General features: G+C 40.3%; 1 protein-coding gene across 1 annotated transcript in view; it reads right to left on the reverse strand.

The window, feature by feature from the left end:
• LOC131693215 (uncharacterized) overlaps positions 1-19094 on the reverse strand; it is a 206035-nt gene that overhangs the window by 125548 nt on the left and 61393 nt on the right. Inside the window, exon 2 of the mRNA XM_058980862.1 lies at positions 13334-17070. Coding sequence (XP_058836845.1) covers positions 13334-16506 — 3173 coding nt within the window. The 5' untranslated portion in view covers positions 16507-17070. The remainder of the gene's footprint in view (positions 1-13333; positions 17071-19094) is intronic.

Raw genomic sequence — 19094 nt, forward strand, 5'->3', positions numbered from 1 at the left:
TTATTGGATCGGATAAGAGTTTGTTAACGTTCCCTATGTGTGGTCAAGTCACGATATTTCCAATGCAAACTGCATATTGCCACGGAGTACCCCGCATACATATACTTCTGAGTGTCCAGAGTGATATGGAGAATGGGAGACAAATAACCACTACTCTATTCTCCTGACTTGTGTTTGCTTATACTGCGTCGTTCTGCTGATGAGTCTCTCATTTGACTTCAGTTATTACCGGATAGATTTCTGATGACGACGTTTTGGTCTTCGACAAAGTCATGTTACATGACCGACAAATCGCAGCTCTGCTCTTGAGACCGCGCTTGTAAATGTATAAATGTTATCCTATTTGTGAGATTGAGGGCGCAGGCATGCGTGGATGATCGTGGAGTTCTCGAGCGTTTGTATGTTATCGTGTTTGTTGCGTGTTTCCCTGTATAAATTCGATTTTATAACCGTGTGGCCAGTCGTATATTCGCATGTATTCTTAAATGATCGTGTATGGACCGTGAATCTGACACTTAATTTTTAGTGTATGGTTAACCCATTCATGCCCATGTTGTTTGTGGACAACGTTTTCAAACAGCAACAACTTTTGATCGAGGCAAAATTCGCTCACAAAAACCAGGAAGGCTAATAAATGTGACTATTGCCTTTTCTTTGAGAATTAACAGTTACAAGAATCCTCTCTAGAACTGTCGTTATTGCAATTAATCTGATTGGATTCCGATGGAACAGTGCTGCCAGGGACAGTTTACGTTGATGACGGAAAATGCATTTTTCATATATCTTCGATATGTTGCAATATTATTGAAAACTGATAAAACTTATCAATTTAGACTGTCTTGGGCTACGTTTTCAACGCAAGTGAACTATTGTAAATATTCTAGGCGAATTGTATTGAGCATTGAAAGGTAAAAAATTGAGCAGCTTCTAGCACTGCGAGGGTAGCACCAATCTTTATGAAAAAAGCTTTTCGTGTTTCTTGATCCCACCGTTTTCAAGAAAAAATAGTTTTGTAACCCTACCTGCACTAGAAAAAAGTAGGGCATGAAAGGGTCAAGATGCTATAAGAGAGTAAGTTTTCCCATATCACTAGTCTAGGGAATATGAACGTCATTTTTCTTGGTCCAACCGAAGGCATGGACCTAGACCTGCTAGGTCGGGTAAGTAGAGATTTCCGGACGTGACCGATGCATTATCGCGCGAGCACGGGCGTTTGTAGGTTCCCGATGAGATCGAGACCATATTTGTAAGTTTATTACTGCTACAACATTCACTTAATCATCGATGTGCTTTCATGTTTGCTTTGGTGTGCATGGATGATCGCGAAGGTCTTAAGCGTTTGTATGTTAATGTGCAGAATGCTTAAAGAAGTGCAGAATGCTTATGACTTTACAAACGCTAAACCGTTCACTTTATCACCAGGGTGTTTTCATGTTTGTGAGATCTCGGACGTGGTTGTGCGTGGACGAAGCTTAAGCGTTTGTATGTCACGTTTGCTATGATGTATGTAACGTTGCGTCCATAGATACGATTTTATAACCGTGTGGTCATTCACCACAAGCACTAATAGGCTTCTACTTTTACATTTATTCAATGGTTGATCGTTAGTTTGGGCTGTTGCAAAGTTTGAAAAACGCAAAACATAAAAGTTGTAGAGAAATAATATGACTTCATAAAAATGACCCATTATTTTGTAAAAGAAATTAGATTAATTTTGCAATCGAATAATTTTCTCACAAAAAAGTTTCAGGGGATTTTAGTGTAATAAGAAACAGTATTATGACTCGACACAAGTGCAGCAGAATTGGACAAGAAAGTTTTCTGAATGTCTCGTTAGTGTTTTTGTGTAAATAGGTGAAATTAAGTAATAAATTATTTTTCTTCAAGTTATTTGCAATCTGAATGTTCATTGTAAGCATTTTCTTTGGTACAGCCGATTTCGAAAATTATTAAATTAGGTAAATTTAATTATATAAAAAAATTATTTTCATAAATTAGTCGAGGATCAACTGAATCGACAAATAGGCACCCTTGACCCAGGACTAAATTTTTCGCGGGTTGTATTGTCATGCATGAAAAGAAGTTGTAGAGAAATGATATGGCTTTATGAAAAAGTACACATTAAAATTGTTTCAATGGAAATAAGATTAGTTTCGTGATCGCATATTTTTTTACAACAAAAAACATAAGTGAATTTTCGTGGAATAAGAAAACGCATCAGGACTCGACAAATGTGAAACAACACTGGAAAACAAAGTTTCCCAAATTTATCGTACATTTTCGAAATTGAGTGTTTTGTGTACATACGTGAATTTAACCCTTAAATGCATGAATTTAACTTTTCTTTGGTACTCATTTTTCAGGATGGATACGATCTTGTTGAGGCCTTGTATCACAAAATACAAATACGATCGATACCTCTTGTTGAGGCCTTGAATCACAAAATTCGGTATGTTGCCAAATGGCAACAGTATGCATTTAAGGGTTAAGTAACCAATGATGATTCTGCAAGTTATTTACAATCTGAATGCTCATTGTAGGCATCGTCTTTGGTACATCCGCTTCCGCGAAAGTAAATTCGGTATTTCCCCCATGTAACAAATTGTCACAAATTTCTCTATACCCCCTCCTATTGCGTAACAAATTATTCTTTCTTGTTACGTAACGGTCTACAATTTGTCGTACCCCCTCCCCCTAAAAGCGTTACGTAATTTATGAATGCCCCCTTAAACTAAATCCTCTAAATCGCCGGGAAAGATAGAGTAACAAACAAAGATAGTCGTCAGTACAATATAGTCTATAGTTCGGCATATCTGCCGAATAATTTATCATAACTTGCCAATAAAGGTTATATCATACTATGGCAGGAATGAGCCTATCACATAATTTGGGCCGCTCCGATATCAATTGGAGAGACACTGAATTGATGGAATGCTTAAGCAGCAAAAATGCACATTTGCACGATCGGCCAGATAAGAGGTGTTATATGTAACTCTCTGCTCCGACAGTATTGTGCATGAGTCGGCAAGCTGGTTCGTGCCGAACGAAAGCGAACCGCTATCGTCACATATCGTAATCCCAAAATTCTCAATTGACTTGGATGAGGTGGATAAAACAAATTCATTAATAGTAGTAGTATACAAAGAGGATTATCCGCTTCGAGTTATGCGTTTTACTAGAAAAAAATTCTTTGGCGGTATACCGACCTTTCTCGACTCAAAAAGTTACACTGAAGAGATTGGAATTGCAAACGCAGAGTCAGCTCGCTTTAGGAACAGCTACTGTACCTTGAGCAATATAGCTATTGAAACCCATGAGAGGCAATCTTTTACAAGTTACCTATCGCTACATTCGGCAAGTAGAAGGAACATGATAAAAAATAGCGTTTTCCGTTTGTCTCCAGTACATCATGATAAATTTTTAAAAGCAAAAGCAAGTTATAAAAATAGCCATCCCGCGAGAATGAAAATTAAACAAAATAAAAGTGACCTAGGTCGCTATTTTGGTTTACATATGAGTTCCAAGTTCGAAGGCGTTTGTAACTGATCCCACTAGAACACATAATGTAGGATTAACCTTTTAGAAATATTACTTAGATTGTTGGTGTCTTCGGTAAAGTTGATGAGAACTGTATTAAAAACAACTTTCTTGAAGACATAAATGCTCTATAAAAACCGTTTTAAATTAGTTGTTCTAGTATTAATGTTAAAGAGGGATGCTTATATTTGTTTAACCTTCTGCAAAACTAATATTATTGAAAAAAATAATTTAATGAAATTTTGTAAATATTGTCTTATATCTCGATATGCCGCATAAATAGAGCTGCTGTGTCTTGTCAGCAACAAAGTTGTTTCTAACACCCTTCACAACAAAATTGCTGGAGACACCAATTCTCCAAATAATGTTTTTTTTTGAAAAGGTGATTCTCAATGTATAGGGCCATTAATCACCATTAATCATTTCTTCAAAAGATATGCACTATTTTATAAGTGAAAATACAAAATTGTTTTGTTTATTGACGAAAAATAGTAAAATCAACGTGGTTTCGATTAGCGAAAATTTTGCCAAGTACTGATGAAACGAAGTCATAGAGAAAATTTCTCGACTTATTAACGTTTGGAATTGTGCTCTTCAATCGTTTTATCCACCTTTATTCTTAGGAAGAAATATAGCATAAATAAATTAAAATAATGAAAATCATTTTATTTGAATTTCTATTAAATGTATGCGGAAAAAGTGATATATGAAAGGTTCCATAGAACTGTTTGGTAGACCAAATTGTTTCTGTTCTTTCCTCAAATACAAACGGATACACGTTCGATTAAATGTTTCAATTAAACCTAAAATATTGACCTCAAAAACATGAACTTGTAACTGGTATTCGCGAATGGTCACGATAAATCAAAATTATCGCATTCAATTAATCATCGATTTGAGTGGATCGATTTTTACACTTCTCCACTTTCCCTTGAGGAAAAAACAAAACGTAACCGATTTGTTAACTGAACGCAACTGCACCGGTACCCATGAGTAACCTTTCACACGTGTGCTAACCAATATTTGTCTTTTTAATTTAAGCGTGGTGAAAATTTTACTTTCGGAACAGGTTATTGGTGATTCTAATTAGCAATTGTGTGATAAGTCGAATGACAAACTATCCACGTGAAAGCAATCTGGATGGCGTAGAGCGATCGACATCGACAATACAGAAAAGAGATAAATGAGTGAAGTAGTATTTTTATATAGTATTTGGCCGATTTTGTGTATAAAACGTAGTAATTGCGTTGAATCGAACTGGTACTTATCAAAAAGTATGCTGCTCGAATTGCACGAATCCGCCCTTGCTTAACATCATTTACGAAAAGAAGAATGAGAATTGACGAATTTAAATAACTAGAAATTACCGATAACAAGAACTTTGACATCGTTAAGTAGAACAATTTTCACCGACAATGAATTCAACCGAGACTAACAAGTCTTTGTTGAATTCATTGACAGTGAAAAATTGAATTCATCGCCTGTTTGGGGTTTGTAGCAGCTATTTGAACATGCTAAAAACAGTTTTCCAACCAATTTGATTCTTTAAACGAACGTCATTTAACGTCAAATCAATGCAACATTGTCTTCAAGTATTGCTCATAAATAGCATCACTAGACGTACCGCAAACCCAACCAAACCAATAGCTTTACGCTCAAACAGATCGCATACTTCATCATTTCAGAGACTCCACAATTTTGGGCCAGGCCGCTTCTTTACATAAGTCGTTGGCACGCTTGCCAACACTTGACGAATGACCCAAACCGTTGTGTTGCGAAGTGGCCCGCAAACTAGTACGCTCTACTTGCGTGATTGGTACCGAGCACGACGGTACACGATCACAATGACTATTTACCGCGCGCGTCAGGTTGGTTGAACCTGATGCAAGGTCAAAAGCCTCGGCAGACGATGCACGGTGCGCGACGAAAGAGGCTGGCCGATCAATCGCTTATGTAACACAAGTAACAAGATGATGGTTCTAGCGTGTTCGATGCAATTTTCCACAGAAAACAGCAGATCGTTAGCCTTGGGTCGTCCGGTTCTTGGCACGGATCACGTTCTTCTCTCTTGCATAATCGCATCGCTTGCGTGACGGGCTAGATCAACGCGGCAGGGAGCAGGTTCTATCCGGTCGCAATGGTTAGGGGGAGTTCTGTGCCAATTTGTTCTGATCTACCCATGAAGCGGGACGCCCGTGCGTGTGTGTGTGCTCCCGCGAGCGGTCTGGGCCTGTAGATATAAATTATTGTCCGTTTAGTGCAATTTGATGCCCCCCGAGATGGGATTGGAAAGTAAGATAAAAATAGCTTCGGAAAGCATGGAGAATGAGAAAAAATGCGAACATCATCAAGTAGGGATGGTTGTTTTGTGTCGATGCGGTTATTGGTCAAGCATAGCATATTACGAACCTTCTGCGCTTCTAGAGGTGCTCGATTTGAATTCAGTCACACGGAACAGCCAAATTGAACATAGTGCTCAACATCAACATTAAATTCAAAAATATTAAGCGTCGAATAGTTCTCGTATTGACCTTTGGCGGTGGCATATTTTAATCAGTGCAAAGATACTAGGTAACTTCTGACCCTGCTACTCGGCATGATTCCCTGTTAAATTTAGGATGACACAAGGAAAACGCTTCGGTTATTTTGTATTTAGCATCTATTATAACGATGAAAGTTTCAAATTGATTCAAAACTTTATGATCTCCGTGTATTCTGTGATTCTGATACAAATCAAGTTTTAAAATAGCGACGCTTAGTGGGTCAACAAAATAACCAACATAACCGGTTTGTCGAGGTCCACCCCCGAAAGCTCGACGAACAGATCAAAGATTGGCCAACAAGATATAACCAGAACGCTGCATGGTAACATGTCTATGCGGCGATCAATACAACCAGGTTATGAACCGAATGCTTGCAACTGCTACCCGAACCTGAACAAGAAACGATATGGTGAGCTGAGGGAAATTTTTACAAAAAACTCTCAATGACATGTATACCCTACGACAAATTTTCAAAAAAAAACTCTTAAAATAAAATTTGCGGGTTTACCATCTGTTTGTGGATTTTAAGGCAACGTACGATTCAGTGAAACGGGCCGAAATATGTCAGATAATGGTTGAACATGGCTCTCCGACAAAAGTGATGCGTCAAAATAGCCCGGGAGACATCGTTAGGTGGATTGAAGCAGGGTGATCCATTTTAGAATGGTCTAATCTATTCACCATAGTACTCAAAAGCTCGATCTTTAAAGATCTGATGTGCAAATGAATGGACCCAAATGTCACATACTTCTTGGCTTCGCGAACGACATCGACATCGTTGGCGATGATCGCAGAGCAGTGGAAGAGGCATAGAATGTGTCAATGTTTTCTCCATTTGATGGCATTACTTGCAGGTACTATATTGAGACTTTCATAACTTGACCAAGTGTGCTCTAAAAGAGAAAATGTCTGTTACTAGATGAGTAATGAACTTTACTGTATCGATTTTGTTGGCTATTTTCGGCAAATTTGAGACTAAGAGAAACGAAAGCAATACAATTGAGGTATTCTAGAGCGAATCAGTTATAAACTTAGAACGGAACTTTAGTACTGATTTACGCAAGGCGATAATTTCTCTGGTATTTCCCTTTGAATAAAAGATTTGAGCGGGGAACCAAGGAATCGAAATGATTTTGGATTTGCTAACTAAATCCTTTAAAATTTGCCAACGGTCTGGCTATTCGACAATCAGTATAGTGTTCTAGGGCGCCTTCCGATATTGCCCCCTTTTAACCACCTCGAATGGAAGATGCCTTATCGGCATGCTATTAGACACAGCACGTAGTGCTAGGTCTAGGTTTGAATCTAGACTAGGTTTGAACCTAGACTAGGTTTGAACCTAGACAAACTGGGATGGGTGGCGGTCACGCTTACCACTCAGCCACCGGCGCCGTCTTAAAATGTCAGGAAAAATGGAACTAGGGACAATGTTTATCTCGACCGTGTTTAAACCGATTTACAAAATTTACAAAATGCTGAGATCTCAGCTGAAAAAATTAAAAATGCCATTAACATTTCTATTTTCAGAAAAAATATAACCGGTAGGTAAAGCCCTCATGTTCAATTTGATTTCGGATTCAAATACTACATTGTTAATGAACGATACATACTAAATCAATATTATATCAACTGTCACCGATCTGTGATTCTGATATACAAGAACTGTCAGAAATATAAGTTCTGGTACAATGGGCCTCGTTAATCAATTTTTAGACATATTCGGCGTTGTCGATGGACACTAGAATGTCTCGGTGGCACATATCTATTTACTTTGAAGAATACTTCTAACGTTTTAATGCAGGTGTTTCGAATCAAGCTTTTCTACTGGGATTTTTTTCCCAATTAAAAGCCATGGACCAAAACAACTAAATCAACCACTATCTGATCGGAAATTTGCACAATTTTGTATCTAAATGCATAAACTGTACGGATGTTATAAATAACGTAAACAGGATTTAGTAAAAACAGCCATGATGTGAGCCATGATTGGTTCGTAGTCTTCAACCAGCGAGCGAACATACTAATACATTGTAAGCACCGCCCATGAAGATGACTATAACTTTTATTACTCATATCGTACCAGCAGCAGTAAGCAAACCGCATTCTGCAATGGTCCGTTCCAAGCAGACCGTTTTTTGGCTCAACGAACGGAAGGTTCCCCGCAAGCAGTTGGCAACGAAAGCAGCTCGCCAAAGTATCCTGGACAAGGGTCGTGCTAAGAAGTTGCATCATTATCGACCAAAAACCATCGCCCTTCGTGAAATTGGTCCGCAGAATAAATGTCAAAATTATTGCACAATTAACAACAAACGGTCCTAATCAGGACTATCCAACCATTCTACTAAGCGTCATAACTGAAATTTCCGTGTTGAATGGTCAAAAACTACTTCGTGCTCATCGGGTAGTGTTCCAAAATTCTGATTTGTTTCGCAACATTTTAAAAACAAATTAAAAGTAAAGCTACTCTAACATAATGAAGAGACATCCACTTTCGTACTTGCAAATCGCCGAAAACTATTAAATGCACACGCAAGCATAAAATTAATTAATTTATCCCAATTCGCAAATTTACAAGCAGTACACACACGTCACAACCTGCAGCGTTGAACTCAATTCACCCTACCAACCTACCTTTCTCCAATCATGGTGTGTACACAACTCGAACCTAACGTATTTTCATTTTCGTGTATGCAATGTTTCAGCTCTCGCAGCGCACGATAAAATTTACGCACAGCAAGGAAACGGGTGCAAGTTGTACACAGTTTAGCTGTGTGCAGATGGCAGAAATGTCATAACGTCTACCGCTTATTGTACTGGGTGGATAATATTGTCATGATGTTGCTCGTTTGGAAAGCAAGCATCGACTGACTCAAACAGGCCCGCGGTACCTCTATTTCGAATCTAGTGGTATTTGATGGAGTCGCTAGGTGCTCCCTATTGACGGCTCTTCCCGGAATAGACTGACTCGTGTATGGGAGTTATTACGTTTTCCAATATCTAATCATTTTTACGGGGTTTTCAATAGTGTGCTATTGAAATACATAAACTTTATAGCAATAGAACATAATTTCAGTTATTTCCGAATTCTTTGTTGGTAGAAAGATGGGAATCCATCCATTAATAACACGTTCAAAATAGTGACGCAAAAACAACTGGATTTTGGAAGAACACTGAACCCCAGATAGGGCAGTTCATTTTCAATGCCAATAAACACAAAATCGGACACCACTCATAAGAAACAAGCTACAGCGATTTGGTCTCCTCCGCAAGGTTGTGTATTTTGTCACAATAAAAAAAGTTTATGAACATAATAAGGTACAAACAGTGACGAGGCACTTCACTGACTCAAAGGTATTAGTACTTGCAAAATTTTGCTTTTGAAGTTGGTGTAAAAAAGTAAAAATGTTCAATAAGTTTGAAACGAATGAGTATATTTACATACAGTCTTCAACAATATTGTGTGGTTTTATTGCCTTGACATTTGTTTTGAACATTGTTTGCAAGATAAGTCGTAATGAAAAAAGTTATACTGGAAAAAAAAACTAAATTCAAGAGGGTTGACCTAGAAAACGCTTTAAAAATCATCAAGTTATTCAGCGATTTTTTATTATAAGCATTTCTAAAACTTTGTCGAAGACACCAACTTTCTATCTCGTCAGTATAAAAAGTTAAATTTTTTAGTGTGATCGTCGTAAGCAATGCCTAATTTTAATATTAATCAGATTGTGGGAAATATTCACACGAACAATTTCTTCAAAGACACTATGTGAGTATTTTTGATTGTTTGGCATACAGTGAATTAAGTTTACATTTTCGACCTTTCCGACGCCTAGTTCTGGAAGCGCTTTGAAATTGCTCAAGATGTAGGTTATACAAGAAAAAACCCGTTCATAACTCATGAACAAAAAATCACAATTTCGTAAACTGGACGATTTACGACAATCTTGACCAAGTTCCAGATATTATGGATAATAAACCTATTCATGAAACTATTTGTGCTTCCAAACCACTAATTTGCACCAAAAATATACACGGCGTTACATTCCAATGTTTAGGTGGGTTACTGTGGTTGTTCCTTTGATATGTTAAGTTTTTTTTTATGATTTTTGGGGAAGAACGAGTAATGGCGCTATAACCCTGGCTCATTAGCCAGGGCAGGGTAAAATACCTCTGTCCCATCCCAGGAACCTAGGACCAAAGGAGTGTCATTAACCCTCTTAGCAAAGTCACTCCCAACGATTTATCAAACCTCCATCAAATTGAAACGGTATTGTACGGTTGTCCACGTTTCTTCCTTATTCAAGGTTCAAAATAATCCGTTGATTAAATTATTCATTGAATGAATAATTTGATTGCGGTATAATTTTCAATCACCTTTGTTTTGTACGCTGCACAGTTGGCCTGGCCGCTTTAATGGTTGTGTCATATTCAATAAATATGTGCCACAAACATTAATAATGACAAGAAAAATTGTGGACGGACGTCTGCAATTTTCCAGGATCCCTACATGTATTGGCTGTGTATGTGTAGACTAGACTAGACTAGATTTTGTTCAAAATTTGGGGATACTTTTATTTGTATAAAATATATCTAAAACTAAATAAAATAAAAGAACCGACATTTAAACGGTGTTAATGTTTTCAGGAGCTTTGCTGTGATTTTCGTAATTTCTCATCACCGTAACACCGTGACATTTTATTCATGAGTTTATTATCGGATTTTCCTGGCCGAGAAGATTTATTTTCATGATTTCAGGATTTCGTAATTTAAATTCACGTAATCGTGATATTTTATACATTAGTTTGGTAAAGGATTTTTCTGGCTACTTTGCCAGACTTATGTTCATGATTTCAGGATATTAGTCACGATTTTTTGATATTTTACTCACGACTAGTGTGATTTTTGTTCTTGATTTCAGGATCTTATTCACGGTTTTCGTAATTTATATGCACGTTATTGTGACATTTTATTCTTGAGCTAACATTTAACACGTGATATCAGCAATTTCACTTCATTTTATCGTGATATGCTATTTCTATATTACTATCGGATTTTTTACTCGGAGTAACGTGACAATATGAACAGGATCATAAAGGTGTGAATGATTCGTGGTATCTTGTTATGCAAACTATATCACGTGTATAATGTATGTTTGGTGCACTGCGTAGCTTTCGTTTTGCGTCCGGACATCACATTGAACCATATCAAAATAATAACGATGTTCGAGGTCCTAAGAGTTCCTTGCTATTTGCACCTATTACTAGTCGCTAGCAGCTGGACAAAACAATACGGTATTTAATAAAAAAAAAAACCCAAATTTTGTGCAATAGTTCACGTGAAAATTTCCATGCGCAGATTTGCATGAAATTAAGAGAGATCTTAAGTACTAAAGATAAATCGTGAATCGTGACTAGGAATCATGATCCAGTTCACGAATACATGAACAATATTTTACGATTTTTTGAAATATTTCACGGGCACCCATGATCAGTCGTGACTATAATATGAAGCACCATGAACTAGTTCACGAATACATAGTAATTATTTCGTGATGTTTTAACTATTTCACGAGCACGAATGTTGAGTCGTGACTAATTCGTTAGAAATCATGAATTAGTTCACGTATCAATAAATAATATTTTATGAGTTTGCGAATTATTTCACGAGCCCGAATATTGAACTAGTTCACCATGATTGAAAGGATTCATGGATAATATTCCGAGCTTCGCGAAATAGCTAATGAGAAAATATGTTTTGATTTTGTGAACTAGTTCACAACCACGAAAGCCAGATCATGTTGAAGATATAATAAATCATGAATCAGTTCACGTCGTATAGTCGAACTCTGATTAATGTTCCTAAATCTATTAATATAATCATGATTAAGCTTTTAATGTTATGAATAATGTTAATACAGTTGTGAACTAGTTCACACACAGAAAATCATGGTGGTAACCGTGAAAGTTCAGATTACAAAAATAAATATCTCCATAAATGAAAGCATTCTGCAGGCGCTACTGAAGAGAAATTTAACATTATTATAAAACACATGATTTATTTTCATCGTCCTGTTCTCGAAACAAAGAAACGTGAATGTTCCAGAATTTATGGCACTTTATTCGCGATTTTGGGAACAATTTTTTCCGTGCAAGATAGGTTAGAATCTATCTAGCATTTATACTTGATCTGATTGCGCACGTGTCTTTCACTCGTCTCTATTTTAGCAGCGTCATGTAATGTCAAAATCGTGCAGTCGTCCTAGATGGAAACTCGCAGCTATGATTATTATTTTGATCGTGATAACGTTTATAATAGGAGCTCCATCCATATGTTAGGGCATTTTCTAGAAACAGCCCAAATCTACATTCACAACCCCATTCGAAGCAATAAAATGAATGACTTGTAACCAATCATGTAACATTCCGAACATCCCCACTTTGCCTCTGAATAAGCCGGGACAGACATCAAAACCGAAAGAAGCCCCACCTTTACACACACGGATCTTCTGTTGCTGCAATCAAGATGACACTACTCCGAGCTGATTATCTGCCCCAGAAGCACACTACAGGGCACGATTCCACAACGCGGATTACATAATCACAATCTACAGTTGCGTTGTGAATGGCATAATCCGATCGACTATTCCCGAGGGCAGGGAGGGTGGCGACTGATGCAGTCCAGCCGACATTGAATTCAGTGCATCCTGATTTCATCGGCGCCATCGTCGGTTGCACACAGTCATGAAAAAAACGGTCAACTCAATGTTGTGCGTTCAGCTTCGAAACAAAATATATTTCGGGGAGCTATTCAAGTTCGAAAGTTCGTTTTGAACCTACCGTCCATTTTAAGATAACAGCAGTGTGATTAAGAGGACTTGAGACAATGATCAAAATTGACTTTCGACTTAATCAGTTCCGCATCACGACCGGTAAATTTCGAATACACTCCCACACGAGCATTAGAATAAATTTTTCTCGCATATTTCTTTCAGTAGGTCTCATTAGCATATTCAGAGCTTTTACTTTAGGCCATATGGCTCAGTGTAGCCGGACCGCGCGGCGTATTAGTTTCACATAGTGTGGTACCAAACAAACGGTTTCAGTCATAATATCAGATAAGGGGGTCGATAAACTGTTTATTATGAATTTCGCTTTCAAGGAGAAACATAACCCTTTTTTTCGACGCAAAATGTGGTTAAGCTTTTATGTGAAATTGATCTATTATACCTAAGAATAAGAAGAATCTATACTTACAATTTCTCATTCAGGAACTCGCCTCGAGTAAACTCCGACATCCGTCGGGTACTTTTCTTCTGCTGCGGGGATGACGCTACGGCTGTACTTTTCCTGGGCATTACCAGTGGGGAGAGTTTTCGCACTGGTCCCCCTGCCCCGCTGGTATGTTTGTGCCAGCGAGGATTCTTGGCGAACTTGGACGGAGCCAGCATGTCCAGCGAGTTGGACTTGAAGATCGCTCCCGGCTGAGGTACCAGCAACCGATCTAGCCGGTTGCTGTTGGGTTTTTGTCGAATTTCCGGGAAAATTTTAAAACTATCCAGCGGACATCCTTCGTCAATTTTCGAACAGAGAGCACTGGAGACGGTGGCGGATTTGCGTAGTTTCCCGATGCGGGAGTACAAATCGTCGGTGGTGTCCCCAACCCGCCGGTGCGGGCTTTGTGGTTTGTTTAGGTCATGTTCCTGCGAGTTATGGCTCTGGTTCCGGTGGGAATGTTGCTTGGAGGTGGCACGTTTGTACAAATCCTCATCACTGGCGGCAACCTTCTTCAGGCGAACCGTGTTGCCAGACAGTTTGCCTGAGTCGGCGGCGGGCTGTTCCGTTGGGCTTCGAGGGCTGTAAGATAGAATATTGGAGAAACGACGGGTACGGGTAGTTTTCTTAGCCGCGTCCACCACCTTCGGTGTCATGTAATCCGGCGAAGGTGGACTAGTCTGAATCTTTCCGCCCTCGGTAGCCGTATTCAGCTCGTTACGGTTGTTTTCGTTGCCCTTGTGAAGTTCTTCCTCGGTGATTTTCTTCACTAGAAAACGGTTCTTGGTCGGCTGTTTAGGAGAGTCGGTTTTTTTATGTATGATGTCGTAGATTGTGGAGAGAGAGTTGGAGTTGCTTACCGGATCGGTCTCTTTGGGAGAATCGACCGGAGTCCGCTCGGTGATTGTTCCGGTATCTAGAGCACTAGTTTGTTTGCCCTGTATTATATCATATATGGTTCCGAATTTAAGTGAGCTATACTGCGAATTGACGCTCAATTTTCGCTTAGCAAATTTCTCAGACAAGGCACGCTTGCGCAGGAACACATCCTCCGCCGCATCCGATTTTCGGTGCAGTATCTCATAGATCGTTCCGTAGGTCATATATTTGTCATACTTCTTGTAAGCTTTACTACCGTAGGAGATTAATTTGTCGTAGATTTTGTAGTTCTTCCTATAGATCTCGTCCTTTAAGAAAGGGGACAGTTCTTTGCCGAGCGAAACAGTTTCCGGTTTGCTCCTGTTGCTCCGTAGGATATCGTAGATCGTGCTACCCCTAACGTGACTATTCTCTTCGTTAATCTTACTAACGCTATTGCTAATCACTGTCGCGGCGGAAAGGGCTTCCGCCTTTTTCTGCTGGTCAGACTTATCGTTAATTTTCGGTTTCTTCAGACTGAGACGTCGCGAGTTTTTGCGCTTCATTTTGAACAGCCCGCTGATGCCGGAATGGATCGTGTGCGGGTGGTGTTGCTGTAGCTGCAGATCCTCCTTCGTCGTTTCCTCCTCTTCCGATGTAGGTTTTAAGTTACTAACGCTACTATCACAAATTTTGACTAAAGATTTGAATTCTTCGTAAGATTTTCGTCGCGTTTTTATGCTAGTGTCGGTCGAGCTGTCGAGTTTCTCATTTACCACGGACAGGCGGCTACGGCACTCGGTTTGCTGTTGCTGTTGCTGCCGGAACAACGATTTGAATTCTTCGTATGATTTTCTACGGTTCCGCGATTGCGTCACCAAGCACTCCTTTATCTGTAGTTTGGACAGTTCATTCAAACGATCCCCGTCGGACGCGCTTCCATCATCGTTAACCGGCGATAGTACTTCTGCTTTGTGCGGTCGTTCCTGGCCGTCTGACTGAGGGTTTGATTTAACAGTTATTGGCTCACCTAGGGAATGGTTAGGTTTATTCTTTTTATTTTTCTGCTGCTGCTGTTGTTGTTGCTGGAGTTGTAATTGTTGTTGTTGTTGGAGTTGCTTCAACTGTTGCCGCTGCTGCTGATCGATGAAGCCCGAATCCATTGAACTCACGGTGCAGGTCGAGTCGAAACTAGTTTTCCTGCTGGAACTATTGTATGGCTTTCCGAGGGATTGCAACGGCCCGGCGGGTGACGATGAAGATGAATTATTAATAATTGGCGATGATGCTGCAGCAGTCACGGTTAGATTAGTTCTGCTCCTGATCAATTGTTGCCCATCGAGTGCAATTTGTAGCGCTAAGGCGTTCGCGTCTATATTCTGTCGTCGCAGTGCCTCTAGCCGCGACTTTAACTTCATTTTCTTATTAACCGTGGCGTAGATTGGAATGTTTTCGGTGCTTTTCTTGACAACTTTTCCCCGAGCGGATCGATCGCTGCGGATGGAACTCTTACGGACGATATTTCGGCGGGATTCGGATCGAGACTTGCAGCCTTTATGATTGACCAACCGTTTAAAGTACCGGTTGGAGATATTGTACAGTGGATCACAGTACAGCCGTGCTTTGGCTCGTCCATTAAGGAACCGGGACAACAGCTGCGATTTGTTATTAAGCGAACTTAAACTACGACTACGATGACTGGGTGGATTCAAACAACTGGACGATGGATCGTTCATACATTTGGCACAGCAGAGAAATTCATATAGCACTTCTTCACTCTCCGTCCCCCCACCGGTGCCATATAAATCCGGGGGTTTACTGTCGTCGAGGGTCAGCTCGGCGAGAAAAACATCCTCAGTCTCAAGATTGTCTTCCTCGTCTCCGTTCGCGACCACCTCCGTATCATCATCGGCGCATTCAATTTTTCTATCGACACCTTCCCCATTAGTACTTCCCTCCTCTCGTGCATATTTTGCCGTACAATTACTGACAGCAGACGCTCCTTCGGGTACCGACGGGAGGAATGATTTATGACTACTTGCCTTGGCCACCTCCCGGCCGGCCTTGCCCTCAATCACCATAGAACCGATACTGAGACCACAGTCCAGTAGGACAATGGCACCATCACTGGGCAGCAGTAAACGACCTTCGGATGCAGCACTGATGAGTTCTTTCATCGCCAGCACATGTTTCTCGGTTATGTTGCCTTGGAGCTGGATTCCCTGTAGGGCAAATGCTTGCCGCTTCTCCGATGAGTTCGGATCGGTACACCAAACCACGGGCATCGTCGACGACATGCTTTACGATCCCCCCCTTGATTCGTCTGTATTTCAGCCAATAGATTCTATCACGTACCAGCGCGTCTCTATTGTTCGCCGCGAATCCGGTGGGAATGAAAAAAAAAATAAACTGACGCGAAGAGTCACATCGGGCACAACGCGCTTCTCTGGGGGTGCCAACCGCGCGAACACACTTAGTTTAAGTTAAATAAATAATTTACTATCACACAAAACGATCAGCTTTCAATAGCAAATAAATTACTTCTTTTCACACTTCTTCAGATTCTTTCGATTCCCGTGGGTCGCCTCCGACGACGCGGTTGAACCAAACTTTTTCAACTAATGGCAAGAGGGTAAAATCACAACATTTCCATTGCTTGTACTTTTCGGCCAGGTTTCAGGCGTCAATCACTTCAGTTGTACTGTGGTAATATTAACTAGAGTTCTTCTTCTTTTTTTTCGTTCGTTTTCCGCTTTTCTGTAGTGACACTTGAGCGATGATCGCGTGATTCAGCAACTATACAAGCTCACAAAGTTCTGCCTTCTGGTAGTGCACGCACAGCAAACTTTCGGGGAAAGAACCTGTTGATGGGAGAGGGTATAACACATTCATTAAGGGTCCAACTGCCGAACAGCAGCAGCGAACCATTCAGCTGCTAGGCCATCTGCCTACGGACCGCGATGGAACTCCATGATGGCTAACATTGGCGGGAGTAAAAACGACAGCCACAACAATGGGTTTCGGATTATTGTAACAGAACATTTTTAGCGAGTTTGCATGGCTTTGAATAATTACAATTAACTGTACTCTAGTCTAACTAACCGTATGAATGGAAGGTATGAACCGTACACGACCGGCTTGGTGCGGCTAATCGGGGCACGCTCGTGCTCGCTAGCCGCGATGATGTCAACACGCAGCAACGTTTTGCATTTGGCCTGTTTTGATCGTTTTTTTTTGTGTGGCCAAACTGAAGGTAGAATCAATTGCAGGTGAAGGTGGAAGCAATTTGGTGGATTTATGTCACGAAATAGTGTAGATAAACGCTTGCAAATGGATGTGCAATTTGTTAGAAAAAAAAACACAGCAAATGTATGGCTGAACAAGTGAATACAGATCCGGAATTGATATCAAAGATATCAAGTTGAAAAAAATATCATTACAAGAATGTACTTCCTGCTAGGTGACTTTTCGATTTTTCTTCTAATGCCTATTATTCCTTGTTGAACAAGAAGTTCAAGGGCTAGTTTGTTCTTTCATTTTCTAGTCCTCATCACTGCAAGAAGGACGCTCCAAATCCGACCAACAATTAGTAAAATCTGTCTTGCACTTTTGCACTCTGATTAATTATTTTTTCATTCGTTATCGAGCACTCAGTCGAGATAGAAGTCTTTTGTCATCGGTCCGTACACTCTATTGACTTATTTGACGTCTAGGACACCAACACAGTTGCAATGTGTATAGACAACATACATATAACGCTATGTTTTCAATTCGCCATCTGATTTAACCTCATTTGGCAAAAAAACTACCCGATTTAACCTCAATCTCGCACTAACACAACTCCACATAGATTAGTCAATAGCGACAAATAGTGTTAATCCGCGTTCAAGGTTATTGGCACACTCTACGCCTAGTTGAGGTTTCATTATTTTTCCCTTCTTGTGTTTCTGTTTCTGAGTACCGTTAGCCGGTCAGTGAAGTGAAGCAGTGTTCTTTTAGTAAGCCGTCTGGATACCGTTACTTACACAAGCTAAGTATTAGTTTTCGTTTCCCCTTCTTGGCTGTCTTAATAACGTGCACTGGGCAATAGGCCCGTGCAAAAATGACTTCCCCTGACGGCGGTTCATCTCAAGGTGAGATGGACGTCGAAATAAAATCGGCTCCCCGGCTCAAGGTATATCCGAGCTCGGCCACCGGGCCATTTGTGATCTTCTTCCGGACCAAAGAAAAAAAGTGTTTGAATCTGTTGCAGATTTCTCGAGTTCTGACGGATCGGTATTCGGCCGTGACAGAAATATCGAAAATTCGCCCTGATAAGCTTCGGGTGGTGGTTAACAGTTCTGCTCAGGCAAACGATATTGCTGGCTACGAGCCCTTTACGAAGGAGTACAGGGTTTATATTCCAGCTAGCAGGGTTGAAGTCAGTGGGGTCGTTTCCGATTCGAGTCTGAATTGCGAGGACCTGCTAAAATATGGGACTGGCTGTTTCAAAGACCCCATGCTTAAGCCAGTGAAGATACTGGAATGCAAACGTTTGCATTCAGCATCAGTCGCAGCTGACGGTAAGAAAATATACGTCAACTCAGACTCTTATCGGGTGACCTTTGCCGGCTCTGCCCTGCCCAATTACCTCCTCTTTGACAAGGTTCGTCTACCTGTTCGCCTCTTTGTGCCGCGGGTCATGAACTGTACTAATTGCAAACAATTGGGACACACAACCTCCCATTGTAGCAATAAAGCCCGCTGTGGGAAATGCGGTGGGAATCATGCGGATGATTCCTGTGGTAGAGATGTCGAAAAGTGTCTCTACTGTGGGGGAAACCCACATGATCTCCCTTCATGTCCCGCGTACAAACAGCGCGAGGAAAATCTTAAGCGTTCCCTT

The sequence above is a fragment of the Topomyia yanbarensis genome, chromosome 3 (assembly GCF_030247195.1).
Source record: "Topomyia yanbarensis strain Yona2022 chromosome 3, ASM3024719v1, whole genome shotgun sequence".
NCBI lineage: Eukaryota > Metazoa > Arthropoda > Insecta > Diptera > Culicidae > Topomyia > Topomyia yanbarensis.